This window comes from Melospiza georgiana, chromosome 15 (assembly GCF_028018845.1).
Source record: "Melospiza georgiana isolate bMelGeo1 chromosome 15, bMelGeo1.pri, whole genome shotgun sequence".
In the NCBI taxonomy this organism is placed as follows: domain Eukaryota; kingdom Metazoa; phylum Chordata; class Aves; order Passeriformes; family Passerellidae; genus Melospiza; species Melospiza georgiana.
In genome coordinates, this window is record NC_080444.1 from 4,609,603 (window position 1) to 4,633,894 (window position 24,292).

The 24,292-nt window shown below is 47.5% G+C and overlaps 2 protein-coding genes across 3 annotated transcripts in view; one reads left to right on the forward strand and one right to left on the reverse strand.

Annotated features, from left to right (window-relative positions):
- ADAM19 (ADAM metallopeptidase domain 19) overlaps positions 1 to 14,300 on the forward strand; it is a 32,081-nt gene extending 17,781 nt beyond the window's left edge. Inside the window, exons 9-23 of the mRNA XM_058034916.1 lie at positions 795 to 961; positions 1,855 to 1,939; positions 2,186 to 2,325; positions 3,443 to 3,620; positions 4,444 to 4,533; positions 5,709 to 5,904; positions 6,225 to 6,333; positions 6,971 to 7,163; positions 7,701 to 7,781; positions 8,290 to 8,395; positions 8,497 to 8,629; positions 8,847 to 8,913; positions 9,550 to 9,756; positions 11,097 to 11,243; positions 11,968 to 14,300. Of these exons, the coding sequence (XP_057890899.1) occupies positions 795 to 961; positions 1,855 to 1,939; positions 2,186 to 2,325; positions 3,443 to 3,620; positions 4,444 to 4,533; positions 5,709 to 5,904; positions 6,225 to 6,333; positions 6,971 to 7,163; positions 7,701 to 7,781; positions 8,290 to 8,395; positions 8,497 to 8,629; positions 8,847 to 8,913; positions 9,550 to 9,756; positions 11,097 to 11,243; positions 11,968 to 12,042 (1,974 nt within the window). The 3' untranslated portion in view covers positions 12,043 to 14,300. The remainder of the gene's footprint in view (positions 1 to 794; positions 962 to 1,854; positions 1,940 to 2,185; positions 2,326 to 3,442; positions 3,621 to 4,443; positions 4,534 to 5,708; positions 5,905 to 6,224; positions 6,334 to 6,970; positions 7,164 to 7,700; positions 7,782 to 8,289; positions 8,396 to 8,496; positions 8,630 to 8,846; positions 8,914 to 9,549; positions 9,757 to 11,096; positions 11,244 to 11,967) is intronic.
- A 346-nt stretch (positions 14,301 to 14,646) lies between these two features.
- Positions 14,647 to 22,777, reverse strand: NIPAL4 (NIPA like domain containing 4). Of its 2 annotated transcripts, XM_058034915.1 has the most exons (7): positions 22,741 to 22,777; positions 20,845 to 21,093; positions 18,924 to 18,980; positions 17,843 to 17,933; positions 16,523 to 16,683; positions 15,841 to 16,424; positions 14,647 to 15,419 (listed from the first exon to the last, which is right to left on the reverse strand). In XM_058034915.1, the coding sequence occupies exons 1-7, from the start codon at positions 22,775 to 22,777 to the stop codon at positions 15,408 to 15,410; spliced, it is 1,191 nt and encodes a 396-aa protein (XP_057890898.1). In that variant the 3' UTR covers positions 14,647 to 15,407. The 2 variants fall into 2 exon arrangements, with proteins under 2 accessions (XP_057890898.1, XP_057890896.1); XM_058034913.1 differs by lacking the exon at positions 14,647 to 15,419 and having other exon boundaries at positions 15,820 to 16,424.
- Between the last annotated feature and the right edge of the window lie 1,515 nt (positions 22,778 to 24,292).

Consider the following 24,292-nt stretch of genomic DNA (forward strand, 5'->3'; position numbering starts at 1 on the left):
TGAGACTGTGTGTGTGTGAAAGGAGGAAAGCAAGGCCTAGATCATAAAATATGATAATTAATTGGCCAGGGGAAGGCTGGCTTTTTGGGAGGCAGAATAATGTTTTGGCAGTTCTCCCCAGTGACTTGGGGAGAGTGTCTGCCAAACAATTGTGTTGTTGCAAATCCAGAACAGGGTGGGGGGATCTCCATTCCTTGGAGCCAGCATGAGCACCTTGTGTTTTACTCCATTTCTCTAAAAACTGTTACCTAAGTAATGCTTTTTGAAAAGGGACTGAGGTATTCACTTGAAATGGTAGAAAGCCTGGGAAGTAGAACTGGAAGGAGCTTTCAGAAGTCATCCCTGCAGTGCTGTTGAAGTAAAACTTCTTTACTTTTCAGATCTACTTCCTTTCTGCTCCCCTTAAACCCCTTCCACCACTCCCTTCACCCCATTACTCATGAATGCTTCTCCTGTTGGCACTTGACATGGCAGAAGTGCAAACAGGAGAAGGAATTTTGACATATTGGAATATGAAACATATTATATCAGTCTTCAGTCTTTTTCTTCAGATTATGTCTTTGCCAATCATTCAAAAATGAAAGCTCAATGTCTGTTTCTGTTTGAGTTTAGGTGGTTGCACATTTCTGTCTGCAGAGCTCAGCACTAAGCTGAAATGCATTTCCAGAGCAAGCATCTTCTCTGGACTTGTGAATCTTTAGTAGCAATTAGCAGGATATATTTGAGTTTTAAAAACACAGTAAAATAACTTTGTGGTCCTCATTTTATCACCTGCTTTCTTTTCTGTATCTTAGTTTTATAGAGCCTTGAATATCCGGATTGCCTTGGTGGGGCTGGAGATCTGGAATTATGGGGATCAATGTGAGGTAACAGAGAATCCCTACTCCACCCTCAAGTCCTTCCTGGCCTGGAGCAGCAAAGAGAGGCTGCACAGAAAACATGATAATGCCCAACTAATCACGTGAGCTCATTCCTCCTGTTTCTGACGAGTGGCTTGGGTGGGTGGGAAATCAGTTTTTGTACCATGATATGCTTGCAGGATTCAAAGTGGCTTTGTGGAAAGCAATAATTGCCAGCCCACCCCACTGGCACACGGAGCCCTGGTGCTGGGAGCCAGCTGATGGTGGCCTGTGGCTGATGGGCCATGATCCATCAGATCCATCAGGATCAGTAATGCAGATGGCATTGGAAGAAAAAATTTGCAGCAGCTCTCAGATGTCCTTTACCTCCTCCATGGAAATTCATCCACCAGGATGAGTCAGAGGACCTGTGGGGTTGAAATGCAGAGATAAAATGCCTTTTTCCTTGTTTTCTTTGGTTGGATTTCTTTCCCTTTAGCATTACTGTATTTCCTCTCCATCTGGTCATGTCCTGAGCACAATTTCCAGGGCCCCCATTTCAGAGATCTCAGGGTGGTGCAGAATTCCAACTCAGAGGCTGGAGCAGAGTGTGGCTGCACCTCAGAGGTGTTACCTACTACTCCCTGAAATCCTCAAATCCCAGGCTGGCAAATATCAGGCTTATGGTAAATTAGTTATCCACAAACAGTCCTCAGCTAAGGATCCAGAGCTGATCTTTTCTGTGCTTGTTGCAAAGCTCAGCAGGAGCACTTTTTGGAACCAAACCATTATAAAAAATAGGATTGTCTGGCTGGCCCACAAAACAGAGTATCAGTCCAAGATAAACAGACCTAAAGGCTTTGTAACTCTGCTGTGATGTCCTGCTCTGGAAGACACTATAAAGGCAATGTGTCTCCCTGACACTGTGTAGGGAGCTGTGCACTGCAGGGTGCATTTCCCTGCCTGCCTCCTCGAGTGCCTCAGTGCCATTTCATGCTCTTTCTGTTGATTTTAGGGGTGTGCCCTTCAAAGGTACCACAGTGGGCTTGGCTCCTGTGATGGCCATGTGCTCTGACTTCCAGTCAGGAGGAGTAAACATGGTAAGTGATTGCCAATCCTCAATATAAAGCTTCTTGCCAGTAGTGAATACACAGGAGAGAGGACTCCTAAAGCCCAGGGAGAAAATATTTCCTGTCAAGTTCTCCACTCACCTGCTTACAGGCAGGAATATCTCCAGTAGATATTTTCTACGTGTACAAACGAGAAATTCCCCTCACCCCATCGACCCAGAGGTGCACAGGACAGGAACAGGCAAAATGCTGATGTGCCTCTTTGGCCTTGCACAGGACCACTCTGATAATGCCATTGGAGTTGCTGCTACCATTGCCCATGAGATGGGACACAATTTTGGCATGAACCACGACTCTGCTGGCTGCTGTACCACCCCTGCAGCAGATGGGGGCTGCATCATGGCTTCTGCCACCGGGTGAGTTCATCCCCATGGGCTCAGGGAGGAATGGGAAGGGCTTTGTTACAAGGGCCTTGGTGGAGTAAGAGCTAGAGATGTAGAGTGAACGTGGGTTTGTTGCTGCCTGCTGGAGTCAGTGTTTGTAGATAAAAAATTGCTGGACATAGCCTGGGGTGTGGAGCAGTAGCAGTTTGCTGATTGCCAGGGAACTGATTCCTGCCTGAGACTGGCCTTAGGTGATGGCAGCATATGAAGGTGGAGCTCTGAATTGTTGGGCAAAAGGAAAATTTTCCTGTTCCCTTTTCTTGAGAATACTCCTGGGTTTCTGAGAGCCTGTGTTAAACAGGAAAGAAGTCAGTGAGAGAAAGGGGAAGCAAGAGTGGCTCTAGATGCCCATAGGAATTCAGAATTTGATTTTGGATGAGGAAACATAAAAATTTCTACAATTCAGTCACGAAATGTGCCAGATGAACTCATACACTTAAAGCCACATTCACCATTTTCTCAAGACTTCCTCTGTTTGAACAGATCTTTTTTTTTTTCATGGGCATCTTCTTTTGTGTGCACCATTTCCTCCAAAACCATTTGGGTGAGAAGTGAAAGCACAGTGGCATGCAAGCAGAGCACACAACATCCACACAAATGCACAGCCACACATGGAGTACACAGGTATTATAGCAACAGAAATTAATAGTTTTTGTCACAAACAATATTCATGTTCTTAAAAATGAGGTGGTAGATAGGAAAAAATAAATATTATTTTTAGCAGTTAGGCTCACAGGCAGTGTGCTGAATTCTCAGGCTTATTCTTCAAGCAGTTGGGAATAAACCACAGCTCCAGTACTGAGGAGAGGACAGCCATGCTTGTCAGCAAGCACAGTCAGATATAACTCAACGTATCTTGGTTCTACAAAGTTATTTTGTAAGTTTGTATGTTATTAAACAGTCTTGCAGTGCAGTCTCACTTGTGTAGTGCAGGCACAGGAAATCACCACCTGCTTTAGCACAACTCCAGGAATTTCAGGGAGAGACCTGTGTCCTTTGGCACTTGTCAGGATTTGCATGTGCTCCTTTTTGCTTCTCTAAACCATTGCCCAGACCTGGCTTCATGTGTTTCTACCCTGTCTCTGTTCAGGCACCCATTCCCCAAGGTGTTCAACCAGTGCAACAGACAGGAGCTGGAGAAGTACCTGCACTCTGGGGGAGGGATGTGCCTCTCCAACATGCCAGACACCAAGAGGATGTATGGTGGAGGGAAATGTGGAAATGGCTACTTGGAGGAGGGAGAGGAGTGTGACTGTGGAGAGGTGGAGGTGAGATCCAGATCCAACCATTTGGGATTTAGTGGGACACAATTTTTTAAAATTATGTATTTTGCAAATGTAGTTTTGTGATCTGTAATCAGCTTTTTGTGCAGGAGACAAAAGTATCTTCCCTGTGTGTTAATGTAAATCAAGGTTCGAAAATATTACATCTGACTTCACAGTGTGTGGTACAATCCTCCAAGAACTCAGGGATGGTGTGGTCCACCTGAACAGAGGTGATTAAAACTTTATTTAAAAAGGAGATGAAAAGGGGATTTTAGGTCACAGAATCACAGATTAATTTAGGTTGGAAAAGACCTCCAAGATCATCAGGTCCAACCTGCGACCCATCACCACCTTGTCAAAGGAACCACAGGACTGAGTGCCACGTCCAGTCATTTCTTGAACACCTCCAGGGACAGTGACTCCCACCACCTCCCTGGGCAGCCCATCCCAATGCTTAGCAACCCTTCCAGTGAAAAAATTCCAGATGTTTCAGTTTCACATGTAAATTCACTTTCCCTATGGCTCCACTCCTGTTAAGGGTGGGGCTTCTCTCAGCACTGCATCTCACTTCTGCAAATCCATCCTTTGCCTCATAAGAGAACAGGGAGCTGGAGCCAGCAGCCCAGACTCTCCAGATGTGATTAGCACAAGCAGCTGTATCCCATCAGAGGGAGGTTGTGCAGTGCTGGCTCTGAGCTCATGCTGGGTCCCTGAGATACCCTGGTAGGGGGGATTTTACTCTGTGTGTGACCCACGGTGAGTGAGAGCACATCAGTGCCAGCTCAGACCTGCCCTGTGAGCTCTGCTGCTCCTCTCTGCCTTGCAGGACTGCAGGAATCCCTGCTGTGACCCCAGGACCTGCTCCCTGAAGCCTGGTGCTGAGTGTGCCCATGGCAGCTGCTGCCATCAGTGCAAGGTGAGGGCTCTGGGCTTTCCTGAGAGGAAAGGGAATAACAGGGGGGGCAAGTTTAGGCTGGAAACTGGAGGGGGAAGGGGAGAAAACACAGCCAAATATGGAGCTTGACTCCTCACCTGGTTTGGTTTGTCTTTAGGTGCAACAGCCATGAGTGTAATCAGACTAGTGGGGTCCTTTCTTCTGGCTGGTTAAATTGACTCCTGTGGTGTCTTAAGATGAGCTGTGAGTGCTGCTGGAGTGAAGTCACACTGCCTCTCTTAAACACTGAGGGTTAAATCAGAGCTGATATTTCTCTGCACTGGCTCTAGAAGAAATCTAGACAGAGCTCTTGGAGCAAACCCTTCCTCCAGGGATAAGGGATGCTGTGTTTGCTCTGAACCCTCTTTTCTGGGGTGCAGCTGAATCCCTTTAGCTTTGGTGTTTGCTGAAGAACTGCTAGCAAAAAGTATAATTTTAAATCTCAGCTTCCCTTATAGTGACTGTTAAAATGTAGTTCTGGTTTTGGAGCCAAAGATCTCAAATTTGACAACAAATTAACTCAAAAACAAACGTGGGGAAAACATTTCTCTTAAGCTCATCTTTATGTTTGCACATTGACTGCATGCTCCTACTGGCCTATCCTGAGCAAAACGGGGGAAACAATTTCCAGAAATCCACCTGGACTCACTTGGAACAAGCTCCCAGATGTGACTGTGAGTGCCCTTTGTTCTCCACATGTGTGGTGGACAAGAGCAGAATGAACTGAGCAAACTCATAAGCAAGGGAGACATAAGTTATGCATCAGGAAAATGTCTCCAGCAGAAATGACAGAAACAAACTTCCCAGCCAGGGAGGGTTTTGAGAACAGATTACACAAGCATCTGTCAGAAATGGTTCAGGTAAATTGGATCCTACCCTAGGGTAGAGTGAGATGGATCAGTGTCCCCATGAGGTCTGACAGTCTTACATTCCATGCATGATCTCATTGCTGCCTCGGGGAGGGATGCAGTCATTAATTGCATTCTACACAGTTCCCCCAGCTAATGAAGTCCCAGAGGCTCCAGTCTCTGCTGACCTCAAAAACCCTCAGACAGGGAGGACAAAGTGACACACACAGGGTTCTGCCTTATCCACAGACATGAAACCACAGAGCAGCCAAGCAATAATTCTGGGTTTTCCCCACTGTCTCTTTGTAGCTGATGTCCCCAGGAACTCCCTGCAGGAAGAGCTCAGGACTCTGTGACCTCCCAGAATTCTGCACTGGCGAGTCCCCGTTCTGCCCCCTCAACTCCTACAAGATGGATGGGGCTGCCTGTGATGGGGGAAAGGCTTACTGCTACAGTGGCATGTGCCTCACCTACAGGGACCAGTGTGTGCAGCTCTGGGGGCCTGGTAAGGACACTGCCTGCACCACATTGCCAAGTGTTTCCACGTTTCCACAGTGTTTCCAAGGTGTCTGGCACCTGCAGGTCACAGCCTGCTGGCCTTTGAACCAGCAAATGCTCTGCTCCTGCTGTTCCTCACCCTGAGCAAGGCAGGAGCACCTTCCATACCTGCTGTCCGCAGCAGAGCCTGAGCAGCCTTTTGTCCTGCCTTACTCACATGGAGGAGGCAGCAAAACATTTCCCATGCTCCAACCATTCCAGAAAAAGGACAAGTGAGTGGTTGGCACGGGGTGGGATGAAACAGCCACTTGAGTCTCTCCCCTGCAGGAGCACAGCCAGCACCTGATGCCTGCTTTGAGAAGGTCAATGCTGCTGGAGACATCTACGGGAACTGTGGGAAGGACATCTACGGGAATTACAGGAGATGTGACATGAGGTACAAAGCACAGGGGCAGCCCAGGGTTGCTCAGTGGAGAAGATGTTTTTATATGTTACAAAATTACGGGCCAGGAGATAAAACTGATGCATGCATTGGTTCACTCCCTCCCTCTGCCTCCTGGGAAACCAGCTGTATCCTTGTGGGACCTGGAGCCTTTACAGCTGAAGCTTCCAGCTCACCATTTTCAAACATCTAGTTGGTGTTCTTCCAAAGCTACAGAAGAGGGGGGATTTTTTAATTCTTAAGATAAATGTAGCTTTCTAACTGAGTCAAAATTTCTTAGTCCTAATTCTGATTTTGTTGAGCCATCCATGGCGACATCCCCCATCCATGGGGACTGTGGGGTGGTACCATCAATATCCATCAGATAATTCTTGGGGAGGTGCGTGAACTCATCACTGATATTTCTCTCCATTGGCTCTAAAAGAAATCCTGGCAGAGCTCTTGGAGCAAACCCTTCCTCCAGGGATTAGGCTGGATGCTGTGTTTGCTCTGACCCCTCTTTTCTGGGGTGCAGCTGAATCCCTCATTTAACAATGACTCAGCACTGCTGCTTTAATTTACAGTTAGAGCTCATGTCTGCAAACATTCTGCAAGCCAGGAATAACCACTTTAGCCTTTCCTTTGACATCAGAGATGCTAAATGTGGGAAGATCCAGTGCCAGAGCTCAGCTTTCAAGCCCCTGCAGCCCAATGCAGTGGCCATAGACACCACTGTGAACAGGCAGCGCTGCCGCGGCACCCACGTGTACACATCCGACAGCGAGGAGAAGGAGATGCTGGACCCCGGCCTGGTGTTGACAGGAACAAAGTGTGGGAGCCATCATGTAGGTACAGTTCTGCCTGGAGTGGCTTGGGGAAGGCTCAGAGTATCACTTGTCCACCCAGAATGTGCTTTGTGGTTGTCAGGCTATTAATTTTTTATGTCCAATGCTCTTCTAGGAGGTTTCTGTGTTTGTTAGAAAAATAATTCCTTAGAGGTTTTGGAGAAGGACGCACACCAAAGGCTTTATGTCTCTGCCAGATGAAGTTCAGGGCCAGTGCTAAATCTGGGATTTGCTAATTGGTTGAAGTTGTCTTGCTTAAAAGATAAGACACAGTTGGAACCAAAGATGTGAGAGCTCCTTCAGGGACTTGACACGTAGGCCTGGCCAGGCTGTGGCCAGCTGAGCTCCCACTTCTCTCTGATTCCCTTGGACTGGGATTTAGTCCCCAGTTTGCTTGGGAACCAGGTTAATTCATTTCCTGTTATTCTGCCCAGGGAGTGAATTAGTTGTATTTCCAAGTCACACAATAGCACAAGGCAGTGACACGGTAGATAACCCAGAGAGCTAACTCTGAGTTTTTGGATGCTTTCTGTGCAGGTTTGCTTTGAGGGGCGCTGCCAGAACATGTCCATCATCTTTGAATCTGAGAGCTGTAGCAAGAAGTGCCATGGGCATGGAGTAAGTGTCTTCTTTTTCATCTCCATTCCAGGCTGAAGCAGGATGGATTTCTATTCTTCTGTGGCTACTTGTTCAGCTCAGTTCTGGTACCTTCCTTAGGTTTGCTCTGGACTTTGGCTTCTTGGCTCTCAATTTGAATATTTCTCTTCTGCTTGATGCATTTTCTGGTTCATGAAAGTCCCTTTGACATAGGATTTAAGGAGGTCTGTTGGAATTTTATGAATTGCAATAAATAAAAAAACAAGGAATAATCTTAAAGAAAAATATCTTGGGCCCAATTTAGATTGAATAAAAAGTATTACAAATACTAAAGAAAGAACATAGCAGAAAGTAACATTTAGGGTAGTTTATCCAAAATTGCTTCCACTCCCTGAAGAAAAGAGTTTCCAGGCACTCAGCTCTCACTGGAGTGTCTTCTGTGGTGTTTAATTCAGCAAGGGCTTAGTTTGTTTTCACTTGCAGGTTTCTTAGTGGCTTCCACTTGAATCTCTGAATCTCCCCACTCCAGGTGTGCAACAACAACAAGAACTGCCACTGTGACCAGGGCTGGGCCCCCCCGTTCTGCAACAAGGAGGGGACAGGAGGCAGCTTGGACAGTGGTCCTCTGCCTGCAGGTGAGAGGGACCAGCTCTGCTATGGGGCCCCTTCAGAAGGACTTGAGCTGGTTGGGAGCAGAGAGTTTTCCATTTAACAAACTCCACTTTCTTGTCCTCAGGCCCTTCAGCAGTTGTGATAGCTCTGGCAATCCTGGCTCCCATTCTCCTCCTCACAGGAATCTTTTTATTCTATTATCTGAAATGCTGGAGTAAATTTGCCACCTGTTCTCTAAAGAAGACACCTCAGTTCAGGTAAGCTGTCAGTGCTGTGCCTTGTCTCCTTGTCCTCCTCCTGCCAGGACAGAATTGCAAATGCTGTGAGGAATGTCACTAAATTGATTCATTGGTATAGTCACTATTGGCTTCTCATTTTTTCACTCCAGTAAAGATAAAATAGTAAATATAGGAAAACAAAGGAGAAAACATATCAAGACATTAACACCCTTCTTTTTCTTTCTCTCATTGTCAGTGACACCTCTGGAACTGGACATGCCAACCCTGCCTTCAAGCTGAGAACCCCCCAGCAGCAGAGGAAGGTAGGGGCAAGGTCCTTCCACCTGCAGGGCAGAGATGCAGCTGCCCCAAGGTGTGGGATGGGGTTTCCCTGGAATTAGGGAGTGGTTTTATCAAAGGATGGGAAAAGGAAACAGACATCACCCCTGGCTGAAGGTCAGTGGTAGCTGTGTAGCACCTGCTCCTGGTGATTTCCTCAAAGGCAGGAGCTGGGATTTCACCAGGCTTGTGGGGCTGCTTGTCTCTCCTGCTGGATCCTCTGTTGTCACATCCCCCATCTCAAAACTGGAGAAATGGCAAACCCTGGGTTTATTTGCAAGTGTCACACTGATGCCTGGGTTATTCTGTTCTCTTGATATCCATTTCTGCATCATGGTCCTAAGTTGTCCCAGTCCATCTAACCAGCACCTACCAGACACAGACACACAGACACACAGACACACACATATACTGGTGTTACACACACACAAACACACACATACTGGTGTTGCACACACACACACAGACTGGTTTTACACACACACACATTCTGGTGTTGCAGGCAATATTTTCCACTCTTGTGGCTCAGAGACCTCACGTAGATCCTCAGAAGTGTCGCAGTAAGTACAAAGGGTGGTTTGAAGTGGAAATGCATGAGGATTTGTGTTTTTTCTGCACAGGTGATTGGCTTCCCTGAAATCCCACCCAAGCCTCCTTCTCAGCAAGCTCTGGGGCTCCAGATGAGCAGGCAGCAGCCACCCCCCTTCCCTGGCAGCCCGAGCTGCAGTGGAGGGCAGCCTGTGATACCAGAGCTTCCCAAGGGCATTCCCCGCAGGACACCCCCGAGCAGGCCAGCTCCTCCTGCTCCCAAACCCCCAGCCTCTCAGGTATGGACTCGTGCTGCTGCCCTGTAGGTGCTGTTTGATGGCAGGCTTGTTCTGGTGAGGCCTCTCACCCTGGGGGAACTGTTAGTCTTGACCCAAACTGACCCCATCTTATGTGAGCTTCCTGTCCATGGGGTTATTCTGAGAGTTTAAAGGAAATATTTATTTCTTTTGCTGGCAGCTCTGTTCTAAACTTACTATGGACCCCACATTCTTATTGGAAAGATGGTAAATCACTCAGACTGACTTCAATGCATTTTGCAAAATAATATTATTATATTGGGGCCCCCAAAGAAGCAAAAGTAGCAAGAGGCTGGTTCCCATGCAGTCTCTCTCTGAAGGACATAGAGGAAAACAAACCCTATGGAGCAAAATCTTAGGGAATGGGGTTTGTTTCTAGTGCATTGTTCCTGTGAACAGCCGGCACTTCAGCAGGAAAGAAAACTAAAACAAAAGCAGGAAGCTGAGTGCTGTCAATAAGGAATAGGTATCCTTCCCAGCTGCTTGTTGACAAGTTCCCCCTGATCTCCTTTGTGTTCCCTCCCAACACATCCAGTCTCTTTATCTCAGTCAGTCTTATGGGATGGAACACTTTTCATAGGATTTCCACAAGAAACCTTGGTGTTTCTGGGTTAGTGGAGAGGCACGAATTGGGGAAGACAAAGGGGAAATAATTAATGTCACTTTTTGCTAGTTGCATTGGCCTTCCTGGATGTTTGCAGCATCTGCCAGATTTGCTCTCTTGCTATTCCTATAGGAGCTCTTCAGACCTGGCAGTCAGTGGAATTTAGTCTGCCTTGTCCTTCCTGGAGTCACAGGGCAAGTTCCTTGGAGAGCAATAGGTCCCCAAGCCATCAAGCATTGCATTTATGCATAGTCTGAGGAGACTGCAGGGGTTTTGGGTGCCCTCCAAGTCATGATTGCAGCTGTGTTTGTTAAATCAACACCTGTAAGGCAGCAGCTTAGCACAGACCCTGAGCAACAACAGGCAATTGGCTCTTGTGGGGGTAACTTCTCCCTCTGGGACATGCTTTCCACTGAAATTCATTAGATGAATGGAAAATATAATGCTCTGAGCATCCTATTAGGGACAGCTGTGTGCACAAACAAATAATAACTGCTTGTGGGTGTGTGTGTGTTTGTATGGGCACAAGAACATGCACATATATAATGTTTACAGGCATTGTATGGGCAAACAAACAGTGAGTGTATGTGTGTGGAACTTGCTTCCAGCCATGAAGTGCATCAGTTAATTTGGCTAATTAAAAAGGCTCTAGATCACAGGTTACCTATTACTTCCAAAACTTAAGGCTTAAATTCAAAACTATTTCTTTCTTCTGTAGGATATTTCAAGGCCGCGGCCACCCCAGAGAGCTCTGCCAGCAAACCCCATCCCATCCCGGTCCAGAGGCTGGCAGGGGAGCAGCCCTGCTGTGCCACTGCCCCCTGGGCACAGCAGAGCCCCTGGGCACCTCCAGCCTGTGGCACAGGTAGGCACTGGGAGGAGTGGTGGGAAGCACCACCTGGAATTCACCCTGGGGAATTAAAACACTGAAGGGAATATCAGCAGAACACCTCAGTGCACAGCCCAGGGGGGTGGACAGAGGGGCTGTGGGTTGGTCACCTTTATTGCAGGGATCTCTGGTTTTACCTGTTTCATAATAAGAATTCAGGGAGTTGAGCAAAACAGTGAATTCATTCCTCCACAGCCCTGAACACTTCCTCAGGCAAAGCATTTGTGTGAGTGGGGCAGAGCAATGGGGTCAAGGGCTATGGGACGCAGAAGTGTTAGTGAAAAGCAGCAAAACATGAGGATTCACACAAGACTTGAAGATCCCAGTAAAGAACAAAAATTCTTTCCAGCTTCTCTAGCTGTGGCTAAGGAGATGCATTCTCTGCAGGGGGTGTTTCACAAAAATCATCCTGAATACAGGACTTAATAAGGGACTCTAGGCACTGAGTTCAGTGCTCTGCAAACACAAAACATCTCCACTCCACACAGCACAGTTATGTGTCTCCAGCTTGCAACATACTGGAGGCCAGCTGTGGAAAATGGAGAAAACTGCAGGAACCTCCTTGTGGGAGATGCATTCCCACGTGATGCACTGGGTTGTGAATCCATCATTCACACAGCTCCAGGAGAGGGTGAGGATGGTGCTTGTTCTTCCATCAGTGCTCACTCCTCTTCTTTCCCCCTTTTTCCATCTCACCCAGGGTGCTGGTGCCTGGAGAGCTGGAGCAGTGAACAACTTGCACGTGGGACAGCCAGGCTCCCGTGGGCATTCCTGAGGCAGCCTGTTCCTGGCCTTCATCACCAAAATCACTCTCACACCTTCACTGCCACAGACAGTGCCTCAGTTCCCCTCCTCCTGCCCCAGCCCTGCTCCCTCTGTGACTCACCAGGCATGGCAGGGGTGCCCCAGGTACACGCCAGGCTCAGCTGGGCCCTCTCTGCCTTTTCCATTAGGGATGGCTTGTTTGTACGGTATTTAAATATTGTTGTGCAATATCCACTGCAGGGATGAGGTGATGGGGGTTTCCATGTGTTTTTAATCAATTATTTAAGTATTACCAGGGAGAACAAGCTGTGAGTGCAGGTGCTGGCCTTGATGGGCTTTCATGTGGGCCCTGTTGGCTTCCTCAGCCCCTCCAGGCAGCTGCAGGAGCATATTGGTGCTATACAGAACCCACTGCCTCTGGGGAGAGCAGCTGGTGATAACATTCTTCAGTTTATTCTCTGTTTACAGGGGGTGGCAAGTGGGGCCCCAACAGGGAGCCAACTGTGGAACTATAATTTGTGGGGCCACTGTGGATTTTGGTCAGCTTCAGCAGAGGGGATTATTTTTTATTTCATTATTTTCCCCATGTAACACTCTTCAGCAGGAACATTGCAACCACTCGCTTGTCTTGCCTTGGTGCTGCAGATCCCAAAACCAGCCCCAGCAGGGCCCAGGAGCTCCATCCAGGTCATTAGGACACACTGAAGGTACGACAGGGCCCCTCTGGCCCAGGTGCAGGGCAGAAGGCAGTGCTGAGGCCCCTGTGCAGCATGCGGTACCGGCAGCAGGAGATGTTTCTGCACTGAGCTGTAACTCAGCATGGGCTGTCTGCTCCCCAAACCACTGAGAAACCTACCTGGAAAATGCCCAGGTGGTGAAGCAGCTGAACTATTAACACAACACATGGTGCTTTTGTAGGGCAGCTCTCTTACTCCAGGCTTTTCCTCCAGGCCATGGATGGAGAGGGCTGCCTGTGTGCACTTTAAGCAGCTGATGGTTCTGACCCTGAGGACCCTCCCTTATGAATTTAGTTTTTTTCTTCTCATAATAGTTTGGCTTTTGTATGTGTTTTTTGGAAATTTTTTTTCCTCAGGATTTTAAAATAAGACCTTCTGTTGTGCCAGATTTTTTTTTTCCTTGAAATTATTTCCTAGGAGAACACAGGGAAATCTGGAGTTGCAGTTACAACAGTCCTCTTGTGTCTGATTTATTATGGACAAATCCTCAAAGAGCATGACTGCTGCTCCACATGTGAGAAACTGCATTATTGGCATAAAGAAAATGAGTCTTGTTTGCTGGTTCTCTTTCCCTAAGATCTACTCATTAAAGAAATCCCAGATAAACCCCAAGAAGTCATTAAATTTGTAGTTATATGTAGTAGTGTATGTGTAGGATGACTTAAGTCACATTAGTTTTCACAACTTTACTACCTCTTTCTCCACAAGGAAACAGTTCACATGGTGTGTCTTGAAATTCTCACAGATTATTCCTCATCTTACCAATTTTAGACCTTTTCTTACCTTCTATGTGCCTGGAAAACAAACAAATCTAAAAAACCTCCTTCTGAAATAAGAGAGGGCAAGTAAAAGACAACAGCTCTCCAATCTTTGTCTTTTTCAATAGTTGGGGTATATGATATTACATATAAAAATGTGTATTCAAACAACCCCCAAACTTGTTTCTTGGTATGTAATGGCAGGTTTGGCTGCTCACAGTGCAGCAGGGCTGTACAAACACTGTAATTGTTGATTCAACCACAAGAACTTGATCTCACAGTTGAGCCCTCACTGAGGGCAGCAGCACTCCTGCTCCAACCCCTGATCTTCAGCAAATGGCCACTAAAAATCACAAAAATTATTTTCACTGCTTTTCATGTGAGCATGGGTTCAAGGTTTCAAAAAATGCCCCCAGACACACAATGCTCAGAGAACAACTGGACATGCCTAAACTCTAATAGAAAACTTCATTGCTGGAATATCACAAAAATCTCCAAAAGGTAGTTTTAAGTCCTATTAAATTTTCATGTGTGCAAGTTGAGTGATTGAGACCAGGGGAACTGCAGGAGGATTTAGAGATGGTAAAACCTGATTTTTTGAAAGATAATATTACTTGGGAGAACTTATAACAAATACATCTCACTTTCTCCTATGTCCACATGTTAATGGTTTACAACAATGCTCTCTATGCATCTATGCAAATACTTGAAGAATGCAATTCATTGTGCCTTTTGCCTAGTTTTAATAAAATTTGTTGGTTGTCATTAACAAATACTCTTCCACTGTCTATTATTTCATTACCTCAGTTCAAATCTTCATTTTCTACATGGCATTTCTCCAGGGATGGCAGGATTGCTTTAATGAAATGCACTTCTGGAGTGAAGACAGATGAGTCCCATTTACAGCCATTTTCTAAAATAAAATGCACCAAGCATCACACTGATGAGGATGCCAAAACCAAAGCTGGAGTGAGTGACTTTGATTATTTTCTGCCACCAAAGGAGGTCGCTGCAGTTTTACTCTGCTCCAGATGCTTTTTCTGTTGTTCTCAGCTGTCCCTCAGCCTCTTTATCCTTTAGGGCTACACTAGTAACATGAAATAATGAAAAACTTTCAGATAGACCTGCAACTTTTCTTTTATTTTGAAAAAACCCTTTATTTCCCTTTCCACATTCCAAAAAGATAGCACTGAAATGTTATTAAAATAGGAGACTGGATAATATTCTCTCCCAAAGCCCCACAATATATTTACTCAGTGATGTTCACACTCAGGTATAATCAGGTGAGCATCTCAGAGGACAGCAAGGACACCTCATGGTGCTCAAAGAATTTGGGGGGTTTTCCAAGGTCAAGATATTTCCTGAGGGAAAAAATACTTTGTATTTACAGCCACTTGGTCTTTCAGACTGAAAAAATTGTCACAAGAAGTCTTGGAGTCGGTGGTAGAGTTTCTCTTGACATGGGATTTAACCCTGCCAGAGCTCCCCAGCCTGAGCAGGGATTGCCCTTCCTCAGGTGGGGTCTGGGTCAGTCCCAGCGACTTCACCAAGGCCTGGACACCAGAGCTGCTCTGGGAAAAAAAAAAAAACAAACCCAAACGAATAAAAATAATTAACACTTCTTCAGGGAAACTCCTGCACCTCGCAAAAAAACCAAAAGCTGAAAACCATCTCTCTGCAAAAACACTTCATGGCTTGAGTGTCCCTGAGCCTGAGTGAGCAGCTTTTGCAAAATTCACCATGTTTTGCCCATATTCACCAATATTCTTGTCCTCCTATTTGCAGAGCAGGTGATTAAACATAGATGAGCAGAGCCTGAGCAGCACTGATCAGTCCTTGTCTCTCACCTCCTCTCCAGACGCTGGTGTGGATTTTAGAGTTCATGCAAGTGCCTAGAAAGGAAACAAAAAAAGACAAAAAGCACTAATCAATGATCCATCAAGGCCTGGAAACAAAGACATCAATGGCCACCCAGGGGAAGGAGAGAAGGGTAAACATCAGCCCTGCCAAGAATAAGAGAGGGAAGGGGCCTCAGAGAGGAGCTTTGTTACAGCACTATCATATTTCCAGAGGATTTTTGTTTCCAGTGGCTGCATGTATTAGGGCCCAGAGAGGATTAAACACTCCCCTTGCTGCCACACCATGACAGAGATCCCGTCCAAAAGCCTGGAGAAAGATTTTACTTTGGAAAAGACACTGTTTGTTTTATTTTCTGCTTTTCCTTTTTGAATTTTTCCCCTGGCACCTGGAATATTGACATCACCCAACCTCCAGTCCCCTGCATGTAACCCCCTAAGTGTAGAGCATGAATACTTTGGCTTTGTCCTCTGGGGCAATGCTGGAGTTGTCCACCTCTATGAGGATGTTCTTGTCATCTCTGGTGGCCGGCGCTGGCTCTTCGTTCTGAAGGACTTGGGGTAAATTCCCAAAACTGACGTCCATGTCTTTGAAAGCATGGAGTAAAAAAACCCCCAAAATGATGGTGAGGAAGCCACAGACTGTCCCAATGATGTCAACCACAGTCATGGTGACCCACTCCTTAAAGAGGATGATGGAAGTGGTGATGACAATGGTGGTGAACAGCACATAGTAGATGGGGAACACCAAAGAGGTGTTGAAAATGTCCAGAGACTTGTTGAGGTAGTTGATCTGCGTGGTGATGGATGCCACCAGAGTGATGACCAGGATCCAGGTCAGTGGGTTCTGCAGCACAGGCTGGCCAGCAAAGAAGCCCTTGATGGCAATTCCCAAACCCTTGACGGAGGACACGGAGAAGGCGCCGATAACGGAGCAGATGGCGAGGTAGATGAGGATGTTGCTCTGGCCGTAACGGGGGGCGAGGTAGAAGATCAGGAGGAAGCAGAGAGCCAGGAGGATTGCAGCATAAGCCAGGAAACCTGCAGGAGGGAGAGAATAACTCAAAACTCCAGCAGAGGGCATGGGGAGAGGTTTGCACTGCCCGGCCACGAGAGGGAAAGCGCGGCTGGCTGCGTACCCGGCTCCTTCAGCTTGGAAGTCATTTCCTCCAGAGTGGTGACCTCCTCGTCCTCTGGGGCGTGTATGACCATCACAGTGCTGCCCACCAGGCTCAGCAGGCAGCCCAGCTTTCCCAGCAGGTTGAGCCGTTCTCCAAGCAAATATGAGGACAGAATGGCACTGCATGGGACAGAAAAACATCAGCCGGACAGACAGAAAAACACCACCTGGTGCTCTGCACTCCTTCAAAGAAGGAGCAGCAGCTCCAGGAAAGTTAAGAATGCTTCCATGTGATACAAGGACACTATTTTGGTGTAAATTAGTTGGATTCCAGGGGGTTAATACACAATCCCAGCTGAACCTGCAGAGGTGCAGGTGTGACCTGTAGATCACAGCTCTTGTGTCAGCAAGGTGCAAAAATGCTGAATGTTTTAGCACGTCCTCAGAAATATTTTTTCAGGGTTGGCAGAATTATTCAGGAGCTGCTTAACATTATGAAGCTTTTAGTGCTCAAGAAAATTACTTCAAGGGCAAGTGTAACAGACAAAAAACCTGAACCTAACAACAAAAAAGCTATGTTAATTTTAACTTAATTATGAGAGCCATTAGAAAGAGAAACAGAGAAACTCTGAAAGTACTGGGACTACAGATATATCTACAAAAATATCTAGTTGTTGTCCAAAAGAAATCTGGGGCAAGACACCAGAGTAGTCCTAACTCTCAGTTTGCTTATGCATTTCACAATACAGTCTTTCTATAAAACCTTAAGTAGCTTAATGTATTTTGGTGGAACTTCCTATTTAAAAACAAGGAAATTAAATAGGGTTTCAGCCCTTTTGGGAACAGCCAGAAATATAAAACCCTGCAACATGAGAGGACCCTAAAAGATTATAAAATAAAAGGCAGGTGAAAGGCAATTGGAAAACAAGTCTGGTATTTTTGACCCCTTTAAATGTTTAGTACTCTTGATTGCAAAAACAAAACAAACCAACCAACCAAACAAACAAACATTAAAACCCCACCAATCCCGAGTGGTTAAAGAGCTGGAATAAGGAATGAAGTAATGCAGATATTTGCAATAATTTAACCTGCAGTGTATGTGGTTGCTCTACACATCCAGCATTTCCAGAAGGGCAAGCTGCTTAATTCAATGGTTCCCAAGTGATCCCTCAAAAGGACAACAAGTGTTAAAGTGTTTTTTAGAAAACACTAAGACGTTTTTTACTTTGGGCAAAATAAATCATAAATCATTAGTATCCCTTCAAGTCTATTTTTACTAGTCAAACAGGCAAACAAGAAAAAAAAAAGGCAAATTTCAATTTATAGACACAAAAATCACCTTATGAGCACGCTCAGAGCCCCCAGAGGCGTGACAATAGTTGCAGGAGCAAAGGCATAGGCAGCAAAGTTGGCAGCTTCCCCTCCACCCACTAAACAAACACAAGAAAAATAAATACCAGTGAGTTACAGAGCACTTTCTGCATTTTCCCTTGGGGGTTTGCAAACCAGCAAGATGTCACTTGGAGAGTGGGTTTTATGCTGGGGGCTCAATGCTGATGCTAAACAGGGCCAGGCAGTGGGTGAAAATCTATTTCAAATTAAAAGGGGCACCCTGGGGAAGGGAACCCCTCCATTGGAAGGGCTGGGGGTGCCAGGGCTTGGCCAGGTCAGGGCTCAGGAATCCCCCAGCCCAGCCAGGCTGTGTGGGGGTACAAGGGAGGGGTGGTAAGGACAGCTCCACACCTGTCCTTGGCGCTGTGGTGTCCCCTCTGGCTGTCCCTGTCCCTGAGCCAGGTGGGGGCACCTTGAGCTGCAGCTGCCAGGGTGAGAGGCAGAAAAGAGGGCTCTGAAACAGCCTCCTGTAAAATCTGCTGCTCTCTGTGCAGCTTTGAGTCCAATTTTAGGAGATACTGTAAGGCTTGAATCCAATTTTAGGAGATACTGTAAAGCTTTGAGTCCAATTTTAAGAGATACAAGCAGGAAATAAAGATTTTAAGGGAAATAAAGATTTTAAGGGAAAACAAGTTTTTTCAAGGAAGGAGGTGCTGGCAACACCTCTTTGTTATCTCCCTGTGCTGCAGCAGGAAAGTCCAGCGCCCTGCTCCCCCAGGCACTCAGGGGAGGCTGTTTGCCCTGTGCCTGGTACACAGGCAGACCTGCCAGCTGCCCTATTAAAACCGGGCTTTCCATGCTTTTGATCAGGTAAAACTCAGCCAGCAGGTCCTGCCAGTCCTGCAGGAGGATGGAGAGGGAGATCCTGCAGGGATCACTGCCTCTCCTCTGCCTGAGGAACCTCTGCTTAGGATGGGGGAACTTGGAAGGAAACAGGCTTTAATCACCATGCTCAGTTTGTTCCACACCTCATTCACAGGGACAGACCTTGGAAAAGCTGCAAACCCAGGGAAACAGCTCAAACTTACTGGTTAACAAGCCAGCCCACCAGAGCCAGTCCTTTAGGTAGCCATGGCCTCCATCTCCTGGGGAAGAAAAGCACATGCAGGAGTTAACAGCCATATCCTTCAGAGCAAGAGATGAGATTGTCCCTTTGGAGAGGGATAAATTGCAAGGGGAAGAATGGACTGGAGCTAATTGGAGCTAATCCAATTCTGGTCCTAACCCACAGGCTGTTGGACATAAGGAGTTTGAGCCTGCTGACATGGTGAGCCCTGGTTTTGCTGGGTCAGGGAGAGCCCATGGTTTTGATAAATCTGACCCAACTGGAGCTTGTCAGTACCAGCAGTGTTTGACCTGCCTGGGAGAAAAGTGATGTGCTCACATAGCAGGGGTGACACACTGGGACTGAGAGATTACAGGGCAAAGGGCAATGGAGAGTTGAACAGGAAGACTTCAGGACACACGAAAAAATCTTTTGCTAGAGTTCAGCCTCTTCTGGTTCCTCAACCACTCCATAAATGCTGAAGTTCAAATGTTATGCTCTGGTATTCCTCAGAAATTGCTGGTTTATTTGTTTTAGGGTCTTTTTGCTTGGTCGGGGTTTTTCCCAAGAACTCTTCTGTCAGCTGCAATTTTCTGTCATTAATCTCTAATTCCTTTCAGAACGTTAAACATTCTGAAAAACAGGGAGGGGCTTGCTCTTGTTTTACTTGCATGGCTCTGCTGTGGGAAGAGTTCATGGAGGGAAGGAGGAGAGAGACATCCACAGTTGAAGCAATACTGATATTTCATTGTGCAAGTATAATGTCAAAAAGCAAACCCATCTGTGTTCAGAAGCTGTGTGTTCAGCCCAGTGACAGAGGATGGACATGGACCTGAGACTGCCTGGTGGTTCAGCTGCTGTTGGTAGCTTTGCTGGCTGTCTCTGGACAGTCACTTCATCATTCCATGCCTCTGTGTCCCCATATGGGCACAAAGTACAATGGGGATGGTGATATTTATTTAATCTGAAAGATTATTTAAGAACTGTTCCTAGGCCAGAACAGGGAAGCAGCAGTAATTTAATTATCATTGCTCTGTTTTGCAGTTATGCAAGTAGGTCAGCTGCCAGGTAGGACTTATCCTGCTGCTGGAGCATGTTTGCAATGCTGATGGGATGTGTCCAATTCCACAGTGCAATTCTGCTCTAGGCAGTGCTGCTCCACCATATACATGTGTGTGTTTGTACACATAAACACTCGCCTCGCCCTGAGAGCCTGGTGCTAGAGGAAAGTTATCTGCAGCTTGTTGTGCAACAGAGCTCCAAAGGATCCCTCCTGCAACCACAGAGCTCCCACAGAGCCTGTCTGTCCTGCATTCACACACTCCTGCAATCCAAGCAAGCCAAGCACGCGGAGCTGCGTCCGAGTCTCGGTGACAAAGCTGCCTTTGGTGCTTCACTGAGAGCAAGAGTGGGGTCGGGGCTGTGCTGCTCTGCTCTGGGCTGGGGCATGGCTGTGAGCTGCAGCTTTGTGCAAAGGGACCCTTTTCAGAGAGCTTTTGGCACTCTGCTTGCTCCTGGCCTGAGCGATGGCACGCACTGCTCTGCTATGGGGACACCTCTGATCTCACAGCACTGCCCCTTGCTGTTTGTGGCGCCAGGCAGGAGAACACTGCTTTTAGCCAAGCTCCTCCAGTGCAGGGCTCCATAAATTAGCTCCTTTCCAATACACAGACTGTAAATTAACTCCTTTCCAATACCAGGGCTGTAAGTTAGCTCCTCAGCTCCCACATAGCACTGCTGTCTGGCTCTCACACACAAAGATGCCTCCACAAAAGCTCCTATTTACATTGCTGATGGAAGACTGACTGTACCCAGAGGTGTCCCCTTGCCTCATGAGTGCTGAAATTTGGAGTGTGTGTATTCCTAGGAACAGGTGGTCCCTCCTGCCCCCATGGAAGCCTTACCTGCCCTGGTGCCTCCCTTCTCCACCAGCCTTAGCAGCCCCTTTTTCTTGAGGATGACGCTGCTCCCGATGAGGAAGCTGGAGAAGACAGCCAAGCCCAGGCCAATGTAGAATCCATAGTTGTTTTCCAGCCGAGTTATCCATGAGCTGTCTGAAGTGCCATTGTCCAGGATGGAGTCAGCTGGGACAGCACTGCTGATCACTTGGCACACAGCCCGGTGGGAAAGGCACGAAAGGGTGATCAGAGAGCCTTGGAGATAAAACAGCAAATTACTGACATGACTATCAACAGTGCCCCTCCTCCCCTAGGCTCATCCAGGTGTCCCCCTGCACAGCCACCATGCTGTCACCCTAACAACACCCCAAGCTCAGGACACCTCTTTACTCACACGTGGAAATGAAATGGCAGGGTGTTGTCTGACAGATTTATGGCCTGCAGTTCAAGCTTCTCTTTGACACTGGATGAGTCTACAAGGACCTCTAAAAATAATTTGAATTTCCAAATATATAAGCCAGAGTCTCTCCACCAAATTCCAATGTTATAGAGTTGAACCAGGCCTTATCAACACTTAACCTTGTTGATCCAAAGGCTTTGGTGCTTTCCAGCCAACTAATCCTCACACCTGCCAGCTCATCTGCAGTATTAACTTTGGGTTTAATGTGGAGAGATGCCAACAGTGTAACTGGGCATCTGTTCCTACTCTGTGTGCTGAGCTGTGTCATAAGACGACATCAGGTTCATCTTGGACAATTCATTTCCTCAATGGTTGTATTCTACCTATTTGCAGGTTCCCTGAGAGCTCGTAAAGCAAACCCAGTCCTGCCAGTGTGGAAGGATGAGAGCAGGCAGTGTTCTCCTGTTAACACCAAAGCACTGCAGCCCTGTGGCTTTGGCCAAGGTGTGCTGGTGTGTGGGGGTGGGAAATTGCTGAGTTTCTTCCTCCCCTGACACTCCTACCACACCCAGCACATCTTTCTATTGCAATCTTCACTCCAAGTGTAGTAAAGACGGCGTGACTGTGACCATGAGGAACAGAGCAGCCAGGTGGAGTACAAAAGTCTCTTTGTAGTAAAAGACTTCAATTTTTTTTTTCCCCTGAACTCACATAGGAATTATAGAGCAAGTATTTGTGTCTCTGCAGGCAGGAGTGTGGAATGGCTAAACTGCTCCCAGCAGTGTCAGGAGCCTGGGCATGGGCCCCACATTTTTCCTGAACCAGGAGCCCGGCTTAGATCTTAAGTAGCTGCAATCCCTGGCCCCAGCACACACAGCTGAGGTTTTAGATCTGGCTATAAACGTTTTTCTAAAGGAAAAAATAGCAGTGACTTTCTAGATGAGTTTCCAAGAGTTCCCTAATAATACTTTTTTTCCTACTAGGAAAAACATTTTTTATCGTGGAAATATTTCCTGGGGAATAAGGGGGGGAACTTGCCTCCTGGGCTGGGTAAAAATCTCCACAAGGTACAAGCATAAAGCAGCGGGATGAGAGGTGATTACCGACTGGATTAAGTAATCCTTAAAGGAAAAAAAAAACCCAACTCCTGCCTTCTCCGTGCACTCAGAGCTGGCAGAGCGTGGTGCCGGCTGCTTGAGTTTCTCCATTCCTACACAGATGTCAAAAAAAAAAAAAAAAAAAAAAAAAGAGAGAGAGAGAGAGAGAGAAAGAAAGAAAGAAAAGAAAGAGAAGAAAGAACCACCCAAAGCAGAGCACAGCCCCAAAGCCGGGGAATGAGGCCGAGGGGTGCGGCGCGCCCGGAGCCGGAGCGGCCGCGCTGTCCCGGAGCCGGAGCCGGACCCAGCCCGGTCCTGTCCCAGCCCGGTCCTGTCCCAGCCCGGTCCCGGCGCTCCGAGCGGGGCCGAGCCGGGCCGGTCCCGCTGCCCCGGGGCTGCACCCACCGTTGCTGCAGCTGCTGTTCGTCTCCAGCGGCTCCATTGCCTTCGTTCTCCGGCCGCTCAGCGCATCCCGGGCCGAGGGCAGGGCCGGGCACACCTGAGCCCGCCCCGCTCCTCCCCCGGCCCGCACGGCACGGCACGGCCCGGCCCGGCCCCTCGCTGCGCTGGGAGCGCTCACAGTGCCCTGGGGAACCTTGCACGGACCCCTGGGCCAGCCCCGCATCCCCAGCCCTTGTCCCCATCCTCCCAGTTCCTCCCAGCCCTTGTCCCCATCCCCGTCCCCGCCTGCCCGGTCGGTACGGTGGCACCTCCACGAGGTTCTGTCCCTTGGCACAGAGCCGGGACCAGGCTCCTGCCGCCGGGTTTCTCCTCTGGAAGGTGTTTTCCTCGTTGCAGGGACTGGAGAAGGCGCCGGGGCAGCAGGAGGTGGCTCGGAGGTGTGTGAGTGAGCCCAGGTGCGCTCAGGGGATGTGCAAAGCTGGGGGTTGAACACAGGTGTGGTGGAAATAGAAATTAAAGGCAAAGGAGAGAAATGTTGGTGGCAATGTCAGGTTAATGGTTGGACTCGAGCTTAGAGGTGTTTTTCAGCCTTTTGGGCTGAAAAATATAGGAAGGATATAAAGTTGTTAGGGAACACCCAAAGGAGGGCCACGGAGATTGTGAAGGGTCTGGAGGAGAAGCCATGTGAAGAGCAACTGAGGTCACTTGGTTTGTTCAGACTGGAGAAGAGGAACCTCCATCAACTCCCCCTCCCAGGGCAGCTGAAGCCTCCCTTGCTGATTCTGCAGCGTGAATGGTTCAGAGTGTGTGGAACACCAGTTTTGCCTTCATCCCCACCCTCTCTGCGACCTCCCTTGTTCTGCCTTCATCCCCACCCTCCTCTGCCGACCTCCCTTCCTGCATTTGTGCTCTGTGTGTACACAGAAACCTATTGCTGATAGAAAAGTCCTTTCGTTTCCAGGCTCTGCTGTAGGTCAACAGAGGTAAATAAAACCAATAGTGAAACAAAGCTTTGCTTCAGCAAACCCACATTTATAGGTAGAAAGGGTTCTTGTCATAAGGCAATATAAAGATATAAGATTTGCAGGAATTGAACATGTCTGAAAAATTGCCTTTTTTTCCCCCTCCATAAAATAAATTGCCTGTTACTACAGGAATTGCCCTTAGACTATCAGGCTGCAGCATTGCTAATACCTCATGATGCCTTCATTCAGTGCCTGATCCTATCTCTGAGCAACTGTTTTCTCCAGCAAAGAGAAATGTAATGCTCAAGTGCTTTGTGAGTCATTTGATTTTAATCAAGTCTGTTCATCCATCACAGTCCTGTGGGTCACTGGCTGGGAGAGACTGTGCCAGCCAAATCCCACGTCCTCCCCTTTATGACAGGGCACTTGATAATCAATCCAAATCACATGGCAGCAGGTTTTGAAGTAGGAAATGAAACTTGTGCTAATTTATCAGTGTTCCTGGAGCAACCTCTGCTGCTGTTATTTATTATGCAACCAAAAGGGACAAGACCCTGGGCAGGATAATGATGGTGGGATTTGGCCTCAGT

Coding starts and splice junctions, on each gene's coding strand:
- NIPAL4 (XM_058034913.1), bottom strand. CDS start 22,777: ATGGAGCCGCTGGAGACGAACAGCAGCTGCAGCAACG. Junction 17,934..18,923: donor GTGGGCTGGCTTGTTAACCA/GTAAGTTTGAGC, acceptor GTGTTTGTTTAG/TGGGTGGAGGGGAAGCTGCC. Junction 16,425..16,522: donor TTCCAAGCTGAAGGAGCCGG/GTACGCAGCCAG, acceptor TCCCTCCTGCAG/GTTTCCTGGCTTATGCTGCA.